Source organism: Plecotus auritus (assembly GCF_963455305.1).
Source record: "Plecotus auritus genome assembly, chromosome: 7".
In the NCBI taxonomy this organism is placed as follows: Eukaryota; Metazoa; Chordata; class Mammalia; order Chiroptera; family Vespertilionidae; genus Plecotus; species Plecotus auritus.
In genome coordinates this window covers 15705156-15718706 of record NC_137774.1, presented here as the reverse complement: position 1 = coordinate 15718706, position 13551 = coordinate 15705156, and the positions used below count along the sequence as shown (strand labels likewise).

At 53.4% G+C, this 13551-nt stretch overlaps 2 protein-coding genes across 2 annotated transcripts; one reads left to right on the top strand and one right to left on the bottom strand.

Annotated features, from left to right (window-relative positions):
* Positions 1-8437: 8437 nt before the first annotated feature.
* LOC308254938 (uncharacterized protein) lies at positions 8438-9376 on the top strand (the record flags this gene model as incomplete). Its single annotated transcript, XM_080681552.1, has 3 exons — positions 8438-8479; positions 8597-8778; positions 8900-9376. 3 exons carry the CDS (start codon positions 8438-8440, stop codon positions 9105-9107), a joined length of 432 nt encoding a protein of 143 aa, XP_080537678.1. The 3' UTR covers positions 9108-9376.
* Positions 9377-12260: 2884 nt separating this feature from the next.
* Positions 12261-13111, bottom strand: PPY (pancreatic polypeptide; the record flags this gene model as incomplete). The annotated part of the gene is made up of 3 exons (XM_080681551.1): positions 12711-13111; positions 12445-12519; positions 12261-12285 (listed from the first exon to the last, which is right to left on the bottom strand). Exons 1-3 carry the CDS (start codon positions 12899-12901, stop codon positions 12261-12263), a joined length of 291 nt encoding a protein of 96 aa, XP_080537677.1. The 5' UTR covers positions 12902-13111.
* Positions 13112-13551: the final 440 nt, after the last annotated feature.

Genomic DNA, 13551 nt, shown 5'->3' with positions numbered 1-13551 from the left:
AAATAAAGGGTTAAACCTAGTTGCCCGCCTTCGCCAGCCTCTGGCTCCACCCCAGACCTTCTAGTGAAAGACACTGTGAGGCCTAGAATGCTAGAAGCTCCCATTGACCACCCTTTGCTCAGTGCATCCAGCCTTTGGGACCAGCCACTTACGGCGCTGCTAAGGAATTTATCCTGAACACTTGCTTAGAAATGGGTTTGACTTGGGAATTCATCCCAGAAGCAGAAGACTGACTGGACCCTGGGTCCCTGGAAACCCTGCTTGCCCCTGAGCTCCAGAGGGCACAGGTGCATAGGTGTATAGGCAAAAGCCGTAGAACCAGGCCACACTCTACTGGAAGCCCTCTCTGCCTTTACTGAGGGAGGAGAAAATAGTGGCTGCAGGCTTCTGTCTCAAACCAAAGAGGCTTCCTGGAGATGCTGCTTCCAACTCTCTCCCCTGTCTTCAAGCCAGAAGATCCTCCTAATTTAATTCAAGAAGTTCCCTTCCCGTTATGAAGGCTACCCCCCACTCTCACCTGACAATCTCTGGGCAAGGAATCACTCTGCCATTTGCATTTGGTTGGGAAGTGGAAGGATCCTGAATCCCTCCAAAACTTCTCATTACTTCTCAGTCAGGTAACTATTACTACACAGCAACCCACAGCTTCAATTCCATTCAGGGTCCCTAAGTCCAAGCGAGATCCCAGATTCTGGCCCACTAGGGAGGTGGAGCCCAACCCATTATTATTAGCCGCTTCCCCCATTAGCCAGTCAACAATATCTCTCTGTTACGGACTGTATAAAAAGCTGGCCCCTCCCATCTGTTCAGGACCTTATAAGTTGTTTGATTCTCACAACAGCCTGGGAGGAGGAAGAAGGAACGCGCCTTCTTGGGGTGAGGGGGGGCGGGCATTTCTGGATGCAGAGTAAGATGCTCCTATTCTGTTCCAGACAAAGTGCCAGCTTCAGCGATACTGAGTCAGATAGCAGCTTCAGTTTCAGTGACTCCTGATTTCTTGGAGCTCACAGTCCGGGGGAGGGTGTCAGACACCAAACACTTTCTGGGGGTATAATTGAATGATATAACAAAGGTGCAGTAAGTGTTCTAAGCTGGGCCCAAAGGAATGAGGGTGCTACTGGTGGGGAATAGAGTATCTGGGAAGTGAAGCCGGTTTGAGAGGTCCACAATGCATGGCAGTTAGGGGCTGCCACTCCTGTGGGGGTGGGGTGGGTAGGGATAAGGAAGTGGAGAGATGAGTCCTCCCCCTCTGGGGTCTGTAATTAGCTCTGTCTTCCTCCCTGCCTAGTCCCAGAGGTTACAAGGATAAAGGCAGTGTCTCTGCTTCCCCAGAGGTTTGGGAGTCAGGGCACAGAGAGAAATAAAACTCAGGGTGGGTATTCTGAATTTCAGTAGACCTGGAGCTGCATTGAGTAATGTTGCACTTTTGGCAATGGCCAGCAGGGGCCGCCAACAGCTATCCCGAGTCTATCTTTTCTACACCCACCCCCTCTGACTCTTCCCCGCAACCCCTGCAGTCTTGTTCTGGTAACCTTTCTATTGGCTGCACTTCTCAGTAAAAAATTAAAATTTTTTTTTAAAGTTTGGAACCCTCAATGTATATATGTTTATATCCTATATAATAAAAGGCTTACATGCAAATCAACCGAATGGTGGAACGACCGGTTGCTATGATGTGCACTGACCACCAGGGGGCAGACACTCAATGCAGAAGCTCCCCCCCGGTGATCAGTGCGCTCCCACAGGGGGAGTTCCACTCAGCCAGAAGCCGGGTTTACGGCTGGCGAGCTCAGTGAAGGTGGCGGGAGCCTTTCCCGCCTCTGCGGCAGTGCTAAGGATGTCCGACTGCCAGTTTAAGCCCTCTCCCCATGGGAAGCGGGCCTAAGCCGTCAGTTGGACATCCCCCATGGGCTCCCAGACTGCGAGAGGGCGCAGGCCGGGCTGAGGGGACCCCATCCCCCCAGTGCACTAATTTTGTGCACTGAGCCTCTAGTATTATATCTGTGCTGTTGAACTGATATGTGTATTTTAAAAATTCACACACCAAAAAAAGAATTTTAAATTGATTATTTAAAACTATAAATAGAAGTTCCAATATTTTCTTACTACACTCCAACAGATTATCTAGGTGCATCCCACTTTGGAAACCACTTTTGAGGCTGGGATTAAGGTGGGGAAGGTTCATCTTTTGGTCCCCTCCAGGACCAAATCAAACCCTTCCTGGAGAATCAAGTGTCCTGGCCTCTTGCTCCCCTCACAACCTCCTGACAACCTGAAACCCCTCCACCCCCTCCACCACCACCACCACCACGACCACCACCATCACCACCATCACCATCATCACCACCAGCCATTCACACACCAGCCTGCCTTGTACCACATCAGATTGCTGATCTAGAGGATAAAGACTGAAAAACTCTCCCAAAAGCAGCCTCCTTGCCCTCTTCTGCCATCCCAAAAGCAGCTGGCAGGGATACCCTGATACAAGAGCCTCTGGCTCTCAGACACCACCTTCCTCCTCCAGTGCAGAAAACTTGGTCATTTGTCCTTGGTTTTCTCCTCCGTAAGATGGGAGGTTGGGGCATAGAGACTGTTACTAAATTCCCTTCCAACTCCATCAAGGTAACAAATTCCCACTCTGCTCATATAGGAGATAAAAATCTCTTCTTCCCAACAGGAATTTACATGAGGTGGCCTCTTGGTAGGTATTTCTTAAAATATTGATTATTCCACTCAATAAATACCCATTCCCACTACTGTGAAGTTGAGGACAGTGGCTGTATCTCACTACCACTGTAACTCCAGCACCCAGCGCAGTGCCTGCCATCGAGTTGGGTGCTCAATTAACGCGTGGTGCAGACTCTGGGGGCGGGGCCACATGACAGTAGCTTGGGAAGCTTCCAGTGATGCCGATGTACAGCCAGGGCTGGAAAAAGGTGTGTGTAAGGGATCATCAGCAGATGTGGCCCATGGCCCTCGGGTATTAGGCTGGGGCAGGTGTGTTGCACAGGTGAGGACTGCTGAGAGGACCCCTGAGGTAGCTGTCTGTGCACGTGGAAGGCACTCAGGCAGCAGGTAGGGAACCCAGAGCAGAGGGAGATGAATGTGCCCCTCAGAACAAGGGAAAAGAAGAGGCCTCCGGGAATGGTGGCCCAGCCTGGCCAGTGTGGCTCAGTGGTTGAGTGTCGACCTGTGAACTAGGAGGTCACGGTTCGATTCCTAGTCAGGGTTGTGGGCTTGATCCCCAGTAGGGGGTGTGCATGTGCAAGAGGTAGCCAATCAATGATTCTCTCTCAACATTAATGTTTCTATCTCTCTCCCCCTCTCCCTTCCTCTCTGAAATCAATAAATACATATTTTAAAAAAATATCATCTTCAATTGAGGATGGGGAAAGAAATGATGGTCTGGAAATTATTGGCATTTTGTTTTTCAGAGAAAGCGAGGGTCAGCTAACTGGTTCTCGCTCTGGTCCAGCTGAGGAGGGGCCTCACTCAGTAAGAGTGCAGGGAGCAGATGGAGTAGCCCCTGTGGGAAACAGTCTGGCAGGTCCTCAAAAGGTTAAACAGAGAGTTATCACATGACCCAAGAAATCCCACTCCTAGAGAAATGAAAACATGTCCACACAAAAACTTGTACACAAATGATCACAGCAGTATTAATCGTAATAGCCAAAAAGTAGAAACAATCCAAATGTCTATCAACTAAAGAATGAATAAATAAAATGTGGTATATCCATACACTGGAATATTATTCAGCTATAAAGGCATGTGTGGAGTAAAGAACTTAACCTTGTCCAGAGAGATGTCCCTTATCTTCTGAGAATCTCTAAGCCTGTGGAATGTCATACCTAACAGGAGTGTTTTTGTTTGCTAGGGGACCTTGGGTCACCCCAGGTAGTCTAACAATGTGATTTGGAGTGGGGGATCACAGGGTATCATCTCATCCTCTGGAAGGGCTGGATGGAGACAGATCAGCCGCACGGGCAGTCAACCATGTCTACGTGAGGAGCCCCGGTGAACACTCTGAACACCAGTGTTCAGGTGGGCTTCCCTGGGTGACAATACTCGTGCATATTGTTACATATCGTTGCTGGGAAAGCAATGCTATCCATAATCCACGGCAGAGGACAACTGGAAGCTTCGTGTCCTAGATTCTGCCACATGTGCCTGTTCCTCTGGCTGACGTTAAGCTGTACCGTTTAGCTGTAATAAACAATAACCATGAGCATAACAGCTTGCAGTGTGTTCTGTGAGTCCTTCTAGCAAGTTATCAACTCTAATGGTAGTCTTAGGAACCCCCGAACTTGCAATTGATGTCAAAATTGAGGGTGGTCTTAACACCGTCCTCGGGGTCATCCGTGGTGGACGTTTTCAAAGCAGCCTAACTACAGCCTGTGTGTCCTGCACGGTCTCCTGAGGACACCGGAGCCGGCTGTGCAGCTTCCTCCCTGTGTCTCATAACCAGGTCCACCAATGACAACGCTAACTCACCAGCTGCCCGCTTAACACATTCAAGAACAAGGCGAATGAGTACAGAAATGAGGTATCACCGCGTAGAGGTTAATGTGGAGCTGTGGAAAGCTAAGAAGGATGACCCGATGCTGAAAGGGAGAAATGGGAGCTTTTTTCCTGATGATGCTACTTCTCCACTGCAGACAAGCCACGACACTCGGGGCACTGGAAATTGGCCTGTCGAGGACACTGTCAAAGGCATAAATAGCAACAATTTGGAAAGCCAGCTGCAAACGACTCAGACCACTAGGAAACTGCTTTCTAGGGGAAAACAGCCACCCACAGACAGCATAACCTGGACCAGCTTGATTACAAAAGCCGTGTCCTTCATGGACAGAATTGGTTGCAGTCCCACTCAATTTGAATCTGCTTGGGCCCTCACTAACGTTGCTTCTGGGACATCAGAACAGACCGAAGCTGTAGTAGATGGAGGTGCTCTCCCAGCATTCCTTTCTCTGTTGGCATCTCCCCACGCTCACATCTGTGAGCAAGCCACAAGTGTATGGGCTCTAAGAAACATTGCAGGTGATGGTTCCATTTTCCGAGACTTGGTTCTCAAGTATGGTGCAGCTGACAAGAGACCCAGGAGCCCAGGGCCAGGCAGGGAGGGGACCAGGGAAGCTTCACAGAAGGGGAATTGCCAGAACTGTGGGATTTTGCCGGGCGGAGGAGTGGAAGGAGCCCATCCGACATAGAAGCGGCAGCATGAGCACAGGCTGGGGGATGTGAAAGTGCAGGACTACTCAGCAGACCACTGAGTGAAACAGGTGGAGGCTCGGACCGGTACAATGAGGGAGGAACAACAGCAGGAAGTGTAGCTAAAGAGAACGGGTGGAAACACAAACATGGAGAACAGCGGCGTGACAAAGAAACGGTGCCTGTCCTCACGAAGGAATGCTACAACTCAGCAATGAAAGGGCACAATGGCCGATACGCCTAAGAACACAGAGAAATGGCGAAAGCATTGTGCTGAGTGAAAGAAGTCAGGCAGAAAAAGAACACACTGTTCGATGCTATTTATAGGAAGTTCTAAACCCGGCAAAAGGAATCCATAGAGATCAGATCAGCAGTTGCCTGGGGCCAGATGAACTGGAAAGGGGCAGAAGGGAACTTGTTGGGGCGATCTGTTCCGTACCTTGACTGTGGGGTGGGTACTTGTTTGTCAAACTTATCCGTCTACTTAAAATGGGCAGCTTCTATTGTGTGTAAATTGTACTTCTATGAAGTTGACTTAAGAGGTTTCTGGGGTGTTTTTTCGTGGCTGAGGACAAACTGTTAAGGACTTTAAATGTCAAGCTATGAAATTGGGGTTCTCAAGGCCAAAGCTGCAGGAGGACCACATCATTTGAACTCCTTGGGGAACGCAGGCACCAGCATTGGACTCGCACCTAACTGGAATAAAGTGCAGCCTGTTTGTTGGGATTTGGGGTGCACTGGCCCCTAGATCTCTCCTTCCACCTTATACTGTGGAATTTCATCATAAGAATCTCATTTCTTTTTCTGGAGATTCTTGGCTCCATGGAAATGCAGTAATGGTCTCGCTTGGCTACGGAGCCATCCCATTAACTTCAGTGGCATTGACATTGAGTTTCTCACTCTTTCCCTAAAGATGGGGGGGGGAAGAGTGCACCCGGTAGGGGAGGGGCTCACCCATGTTAATCACCTAGTAGGTGCCAGGAGCTGCCCAAGGGCTTCAGCTACAGCATCCGACTCAGTCCTCACAATAGCTCGTGCTATAGGCGCAATCGACTCCATTTCACAGATGAGGACACAGGCTCAGGGATATAACGTCTCTTACTCAAGGTCACACAGTCAGAAAATGGTGAAGTCAGGATTCCTTCCCAGAAGACCCTACTCTCCTACTGTGCCCCTTCTGAGGGTGGGATGGGCAAGAAAAAGTATCAGCCCGCACTTCATAACCTTGCTCCAGAAAAGCAGCAAGACCCACCACCCTTTAGAAGGCTCTGCAGCTCAACCATCAGGGGCTCTAATATGGTGAGGCAGGCCAAGAAAATCTTCACCCCCTCCCCATACTAGCAGGCCTAGAGGCCAGGAATAAGGGTGCTGAGGCCTCACTGCAGCTCAACAGGGAACAGAGGTACCCTGGATCCAGCTGGATGGGAAGGTCTGGTCTCTCAGCATAGCCCCCCTCCCAATGCTGAGAGAAGGCCCCTGGGAAAAGCATAGCCCCCTCTTAACCCCAGTGTCGGTTCCTCCTTAGTATCTGTAGACTTGAAGCAAAAAGTTACCCTACTCCCCAGTGCCTCCACCTCTGCCACCCACGCCTCTGGACCCCTGGCAGGGACTGTGCCCAGGTCAGGACAGTTAGCAGTCCATGTGCTTCCACCCCCACCCTCTCCCTGTTCCCAACTCCCAGGTTATAACATAGGGGCAGGATAAGGAGGTCAAGCTGGGGGTGGGACCTTAAAGGGAAAGGGACATAGATCTGAAGGAATATAAAGGGCCTCGGAGATCCTGGCCAGAGACCCTTTGCTGTGCTGCTCTGCACCTGCTCAGCACCATGGTAATGTCTGGTGGGCCCTGTCAGCTGTCTTCTCCACGATCGTGGGGATGCACGCTGGCACCAAATGCCCCTCCCCAGGGCATTAAAGGCATGAAGGATTGAGGCCAGGGCAGCCCCCTCTGCCAGTCCCATGGCCAGGACAGCTGCCAGGTTTTCTGTCCCTGCTTTGGGTGGTGGGGATGAGGGGGTTTTCGGGTCAAGAGAGAATTGTCTCAGGGGCTCCAGGGAGGGGTTGCGGAGGTTGTATCATGTTTATGGGCATCATAATATGTGAGTTGCTGTGTGTGCCGGCACAAAATTCTGTGCTTGACTGGGGGTGTGCACATAGGTGTATGTAACTGTGTTTGTAATTATTCATTTAACATGTATTATTTAGCACTACTAAGTGTCAGGCACTGTTCTAGGTTCTTGTGATACATCAGTGAATAAAAGGGGCAAAGAGCCCAGCTATAATGGTGCTTACATGGATGGGGCTGGGGGGCACTTTGGAGGGACAAAGACAATTTAAAGCACAGAATGTAGTAATTTAGAAGATGCAACGGAGCGGGGTGGGGGGGGGAGTGGAGCAAGATGAATGAATAGGTTGCAATTTTTTAAATAGGGGTTCAGGCCCAGCTGGCTGATGTGGCTCAGTGGTTGAGCATCGACCCAGGAACCAAGAGGTCACTGATTCCCAGTCAGGGCACAAGCCTGGGTTGCAGGCTCCATCCCCAGTAGGGGGCGTACAGAAGGCAGCCCTCTCTCATCAATGTTTCTCTATATATATCCCTCTTCCTTCCTCTCTCTCTCTAAATCAATAAAAACTTTAAAAAAAAAAAATAAGGGTGTTAGCCCTAACTGGTTTGGCTCGGTGGATAGAGCATCGGCCTGCGGACTGAAGGGTCCCAGGTCCGATTCTGGCCAAGTGCATGTACCTTGGTTGCGGTCACATTCCCCAGTGGGGAGTGTGCAGGAGGCAGCTGATCGATGTCCCTCTCCCTCTCTCTTCCTCTCTGTAAAAAGTCAATACAATATATTTTTTTTAAAAATAAGGGTGTCAGAGTAGGACCCACTGGAAGCTGAATTTTGAGCTGATGCCTGAAGGAGGCAAGGAAATTGGTCATGAGGATATCTGGAGAGTTTTCAGGAAGAGAACGACCTGTCTGGCATTTTAAAGGAACAGCCAGGAGGCAGGAGAGGCTGAAGTAGGGTGAGCAAGGACTTATGAGAGAGGTCAGTGAGGTTAGGGCGCTGACCAACGGCTCTGTGCCATCCTCGTGTGAGTGAGTGAGTGAGTGAGTGAGTGAGTGAGTGAGTGTGTGTGAGTGTGTCCACCTCAGGGCGTGCCTCACAGTCCATCCTCCCGGTACCAGTTTCCCTGGTACTTTGTGAGCGTCACTGTGCAAGTCTAGGGGGGCACCAATGGGCCTGGGCATCTGGATGTCCCCAGCGGCGCTCGTGAACGTGTGTACCCCCCACACCTACCCCGGCAGACCCGTCCCTGGATCTGAGCGCCCTGCAAGGGTCGGAGCGGTGCGCCTCACGTGACCGCCACGGCTCTGTCTGTTCCGCCCCCTCCAGACGCCGGCTCTGCGCTGCGCGTGCGCACTGGCCCTGCTGTACCTGGCGGGGCTGCTGCAGCCGCCGGAGGGGGCGCTGGGGGAGGAGCTGCAGCTGCAGCAGCCCCGCGGGCCCCGGGCGGCATATTGGCTGAGCACCTTCGACCAAGTCGGCAAGTACATAGAGAAGCTCTTCAACAGCAGGTGAGCGGGCTGAGAGCAGGGGGGACGGAGGGAGAGGGGAGGAAACGGACGCCACCTGCTCCCCAACCCTCCCACCCTGCGCATCGCAGCCCCACGACTTCTGCAAAGACGTGTTTTCCAGCTTGAAATCTAAGGACGCCAAGAAATCCAAAGACGTTAAAAACCCCAAGAAAACCGACAACAGCACAAAAGCCCCACCAGTGAACGCCAGGAAACCCCCACCAGCCAATGCCACAAACCTCCCTCCACCGAACCCCGAGAAACCGCTGAATCCCACTAGCCCCCCGCCGCGGAACGCCACGCAACCCTCACCACAGACCTCTTCCTAGGGTCCCAGGTAGGAGAGCCTGGGCACAGCTGGCACCAGTCAGGAGCCTCGGAACTGGGGGCAGATTGGGCGGGACCGGGAGGAAGACCTGGGGAGCAGGGCATAGCAGGGCCACAGGGACTTCCTTCTCCAGGCTGGGCTTTCCCCTCCAGATGCCCGACTCAGGTCTCCGCGCCCACCGATCTCCTTTATATTTTTTTATGAGAGGGGCCCTAACTCCTCCCATCCCTCCCACCCCCCAGTGAGAACAATAAAGAGAAATAGAATGTCTGTTGCTTCCGCGACTACTGTGGGCCCTGGACAGGAAGAAACCTACTGTCCTTCAAGGGAGAGGGGACCCTGGGGCTCCTGCTGAGAAAAAGACCTCAGCTTTAGGGGCTTCCCTGCCGGCTCCCTGCAGCCCATTCACCTCACACATGTACCCCACTGCCAGGGGGAGGCAGAACAGAGTGAGAGAAGCCCATTCCAGCAACCTCCAAGGAGGGGCTTCAGCCAGACCCCCACCCCAAGTTTCTTCGCAGAGCAGGGCAGCGCTGTCTCCATGACGGCCCAGGACATCGGGGTGGGTATAGGGACAAGCGGCAGCCCCTTAGTGTGTAGAGCATAAGGTCCTGCCTTGGCCTCCGGGACCCTCTCAGCCCCACTGGCAGCAAGCAGAGCAGGGGAAGGGGTGGGAGCCCAGCCAGGCCTGTTCCAGAGAAGATGGTGAGAGGAAGGCACTCCTCCGGAAGCTGGTGGCCATCAGAGAGGCCTGGGCAGGGGCAGGTCCAACTCACAGGTGTGTCCTGGGCAGGGTCCTAATTCTTGATACTGGGAAGTGTCTACACCTCTCCCTACTCAGAACCCATCCTCTCAGCTGCCAGAGAAAATTCTGGGGCAGGACTTCAGGCTCCATCATCCAGACCCAAATTCTCATCTGCTGAAACCAGCCCCCCTCCCAGACACACCCTTGGACTTAAGAATCAGCCTGAGCCATGCCTTTGCCTGGCAGCTGCATCCTCTCCAGCCCTTTGCCTTTCAGGGCCTGGTTCCACTTTCAGGTCATTTGCCTGCACCAGACACAGCCAGACGGGAGAGGAAACATGATGTGGTGTCATGGCTGTGGGGTCCGTGTGAGGTGCTGAGCCCAGGAAGGTGGGTCCCCTCATCCACCAAACCCACAGGCCCCCATCTCTGCAGGCTGAGCATGTGAGGGGGGCAGGAAAAGCCATTCCAGGAACCAGGAAAGTTCTGATTCTCTCACTTCTCCTCCCACCCCTACCCCCGTGACTCTCCCTTATCCACAGGTGCTCCTAGCCCAGGAAAGGGGGAGAGACAAGCCCCTCCCTCTCAGTCACACACACACACACACACACACACACACACACACACACACACCAGGTGCAGGATCCCTTCTGAGCCCGGCCAGAGCTGCAGTGTGGAATCCACAGATTAGCCCACTCCCTGGAACTGAATTCCCCACGGCCTCCCCTCCTGAATGGCTCCTACACCCAGGAGTTCACAACTTCTCAGGACAACTTCTTTCCAAATTTCTGGTTCTTCAAGGATATTTCCTATAGTCCCCCAAAGCCTGCCTTCCAGAGCCCCTCCCATGGGCCTCTCCCCACTCCTTCCACATTTGAAGAGCGTGTTATCTCGCTGCGGTCTTTCCACATATTCTTGGAAACAGCCGGTTGGCTGGTGGCTGCATCGCAAGTCTGCCCTTTGCAAGCTCCCGTTTACTGAGCGTTTACCTGGATCAAGGGCCATGCTCAATGTTTCACATGCATTATTTCATGTCTTGCTCACTACAACCCTGTCATTCTGTCCATTTTACAGATGCAGAATCTGAGGCTCAGAGAGGTTATATCCCTGCCCAAAAGCACACGGACAGGAAGTGGCAGATGTCCTATTTGAACACAGGCTCAGCTGACTCTTGCCGCAACCTTTGCGGTGGGGTTCAGGATCTGAAGGAGGGGCTGACGCACAAATAAAAATGCTATATAAGAAATATGAATTTAGAAGGCATTGGGGGGCCAGGTGGAGACCTCTTTCTTGAAGAGACACCCCAAGACTGGGTCCTGTCTGCTTTTTATTCCGTTTTAGATACACATCTTGCCCTCTAGCAATGCATACAGGCATATCAAAGGTAAAGTTTGGTACACAGTAAAAGGATTATCAGGTTAGGGAATTGCCTTGAGCCACCACTATCTCAACACTTGGTGCTTAGCGTCAGCCCTGCTAACGCCCAAGGTCCATCGGCCTTCCGAGTTCCTTGGTGCACTGACAGTGTTGGCAAGCGGTGGCTTCCTGCAGACTCTAATGCTGATGCTAGCTCCCTCTATTAGAATACCATCTGCAGCAGGACCTCGAACAAACTGCAGTACTTCTCTCAGCCTTGGTTTCCTCCTCTGTAGGGTGAGGATAACAGTTACCATCCTCACAGGGTTGTTGTGAGGGTTAAATAACCCTGGCACACAGTAGGCTCCTTTTCCCAACAATCTACACATGACACCATCTCCAGACCCCTCCCCTTCACCGTCCCCATCCTGGGCCAGGCTTCTGCTGAGCCTAGTATCCCCTTACACGCTCCAACCGGACATGCACAGCGACCTGCCCAGAAGAGGGCAGCTCTGGTGCCATCCTGCAGGCAGGGACTGTCTTTGCTCCAGTCGTTCCTCTGGGCTGGGCGGAGCTGTCACCCCTGCCCCCATGCCAAGGACACTAAACTATAGGAAAGAGTTGGTGGGGGTACATTTGGGCACAGGGCTGTTATTGGGCCAATGATCAGGAGAGTCTGAAGGTGCTGAAATGGAAGGTTCAAGCTCGAGTGCCACGTCCCTGACTGGCTGAATGACCTTGGGGGAGCCGCTGCCTCCCTCTGGGCCACAACTTGCCCCTCTGTGAGGTGGAGCTGAGCCGAATGGCTCTGATGACCCCATAGATGTTCTGATCATTCTTAACACCCTTCTTTCCCTTCCCCTCCGCCCCTCCCCCTTTCTCTCCTGCCTTTGGCTACTCCTGGTCGCACCAGGGGTCCACAGAGACACAGAGAGAAGCAATGTCTTTGATTTGCTTTATTTAGCCTGTGTGGGAGCGGGGAGCAAGCTTTGGCCAGAGCCAAGGGGAGATCTGGGCCGGCACTGCCCTTGGAGTCGGAGGAGGCAGGAGGTGGCTACGCGTCCATCTGGCTGAGCTCCCTGTGGGGAGAGGGCAGAACGTGGGAGTGGGCAGTCCTCATGCCCTCAGGAGACCTCAGGCAAGCCCTGGGCCCCTGTTCCCCCCTCATCCCCCCAACTCACCTCCACCCCCATTTCAGCCCCAGGGAGCTGGCACACAGGGCGGGGAATCAAACCTACCTGGGGGCAACCTTGTTGGGGGCTCCCCACTCCAAGAAGTTCAGCGGCGTTTCTTCCTTGTCTCTTTTCCCATATCTGGGAGGGGAGAGGCAGCTGGGGCAAGCCAGCACTGCGCCCAGGTGCCAGCCCACCTGCCTCCTGCCTGCCCTTGGGTACCATCCTCCAGGGGCATGCGGGCCCAGGCCTGGTCAGTAGAGAGGTTCTGCTTTCCCAAGAATGTGGAAGGGGCAGGAGCTGGGACCGCTCCCCCGCCCTCTGGTACACACCTGGGCCTGGTCAGCATGTTGATGTATCTGCGGAGCTCAGCTGCATACTGGGCCAACTGCTCTGGGGTGGCGTTGTCCCCTGGGTACACTGGCTCCAGCGGGGCCCCCGAGGCACCCAGCGGGGGCTGCAGCCACAAAGCCACACACGTGGACAGGCACAGCAGGGAGAGGCAGTGGCGTGCAGCAGCCATCTGAGGAGCAAGGGGTGGGAGGGCATTGGAGGCAGCACCCACCCAGCCACCTCGCCCATCACCTCCTTCTCCAAGCCTGGGGACCAGGGGGCGAAGCAAAGAGCCTCCGGGACCTGGCCACCCCACCGCCTAGACACTGCCTCAGAAAGTAGACAGCTCCTTCCGTAGCAGCAGCAGCCGGAGCTCAGCCAGGACCTCCGCAAAGGAGAAAAGGTAGCAGAGAAGGGGGACGTGGGGAGGAGGCACAGGACGCACGATGCCCAGGGCCTGATGGCTCTGAGCAGGCAGATGTGGGGTAGGGGTCAGAGGGAAGGGGTTGGAGGGAAGGGGTTGGAGGGAAGGGGTTGGAGGGAAGGGGTCGGTGGAAAGGGTGCTCCTGCTCACCTACAGGGCAGGACACACAGAATGAACTTGTGAGCCAGAGGACAGAAATCAATAGCCTGAGGTTCGCTACCCCCGCCCCCCGCCAGGGAGAGACATGCAGATACAGATGGTCACGGTCACACACACACACACACACACACACACACACACACACACACACGGATCCCAATCACTCACAAGGTCAAAGCCACTCACACATTTGTGTTCACAGCCACCACCAACCACTCCCCACACGCATTTGCAATCTTCTAGTCACAGACTGCTCT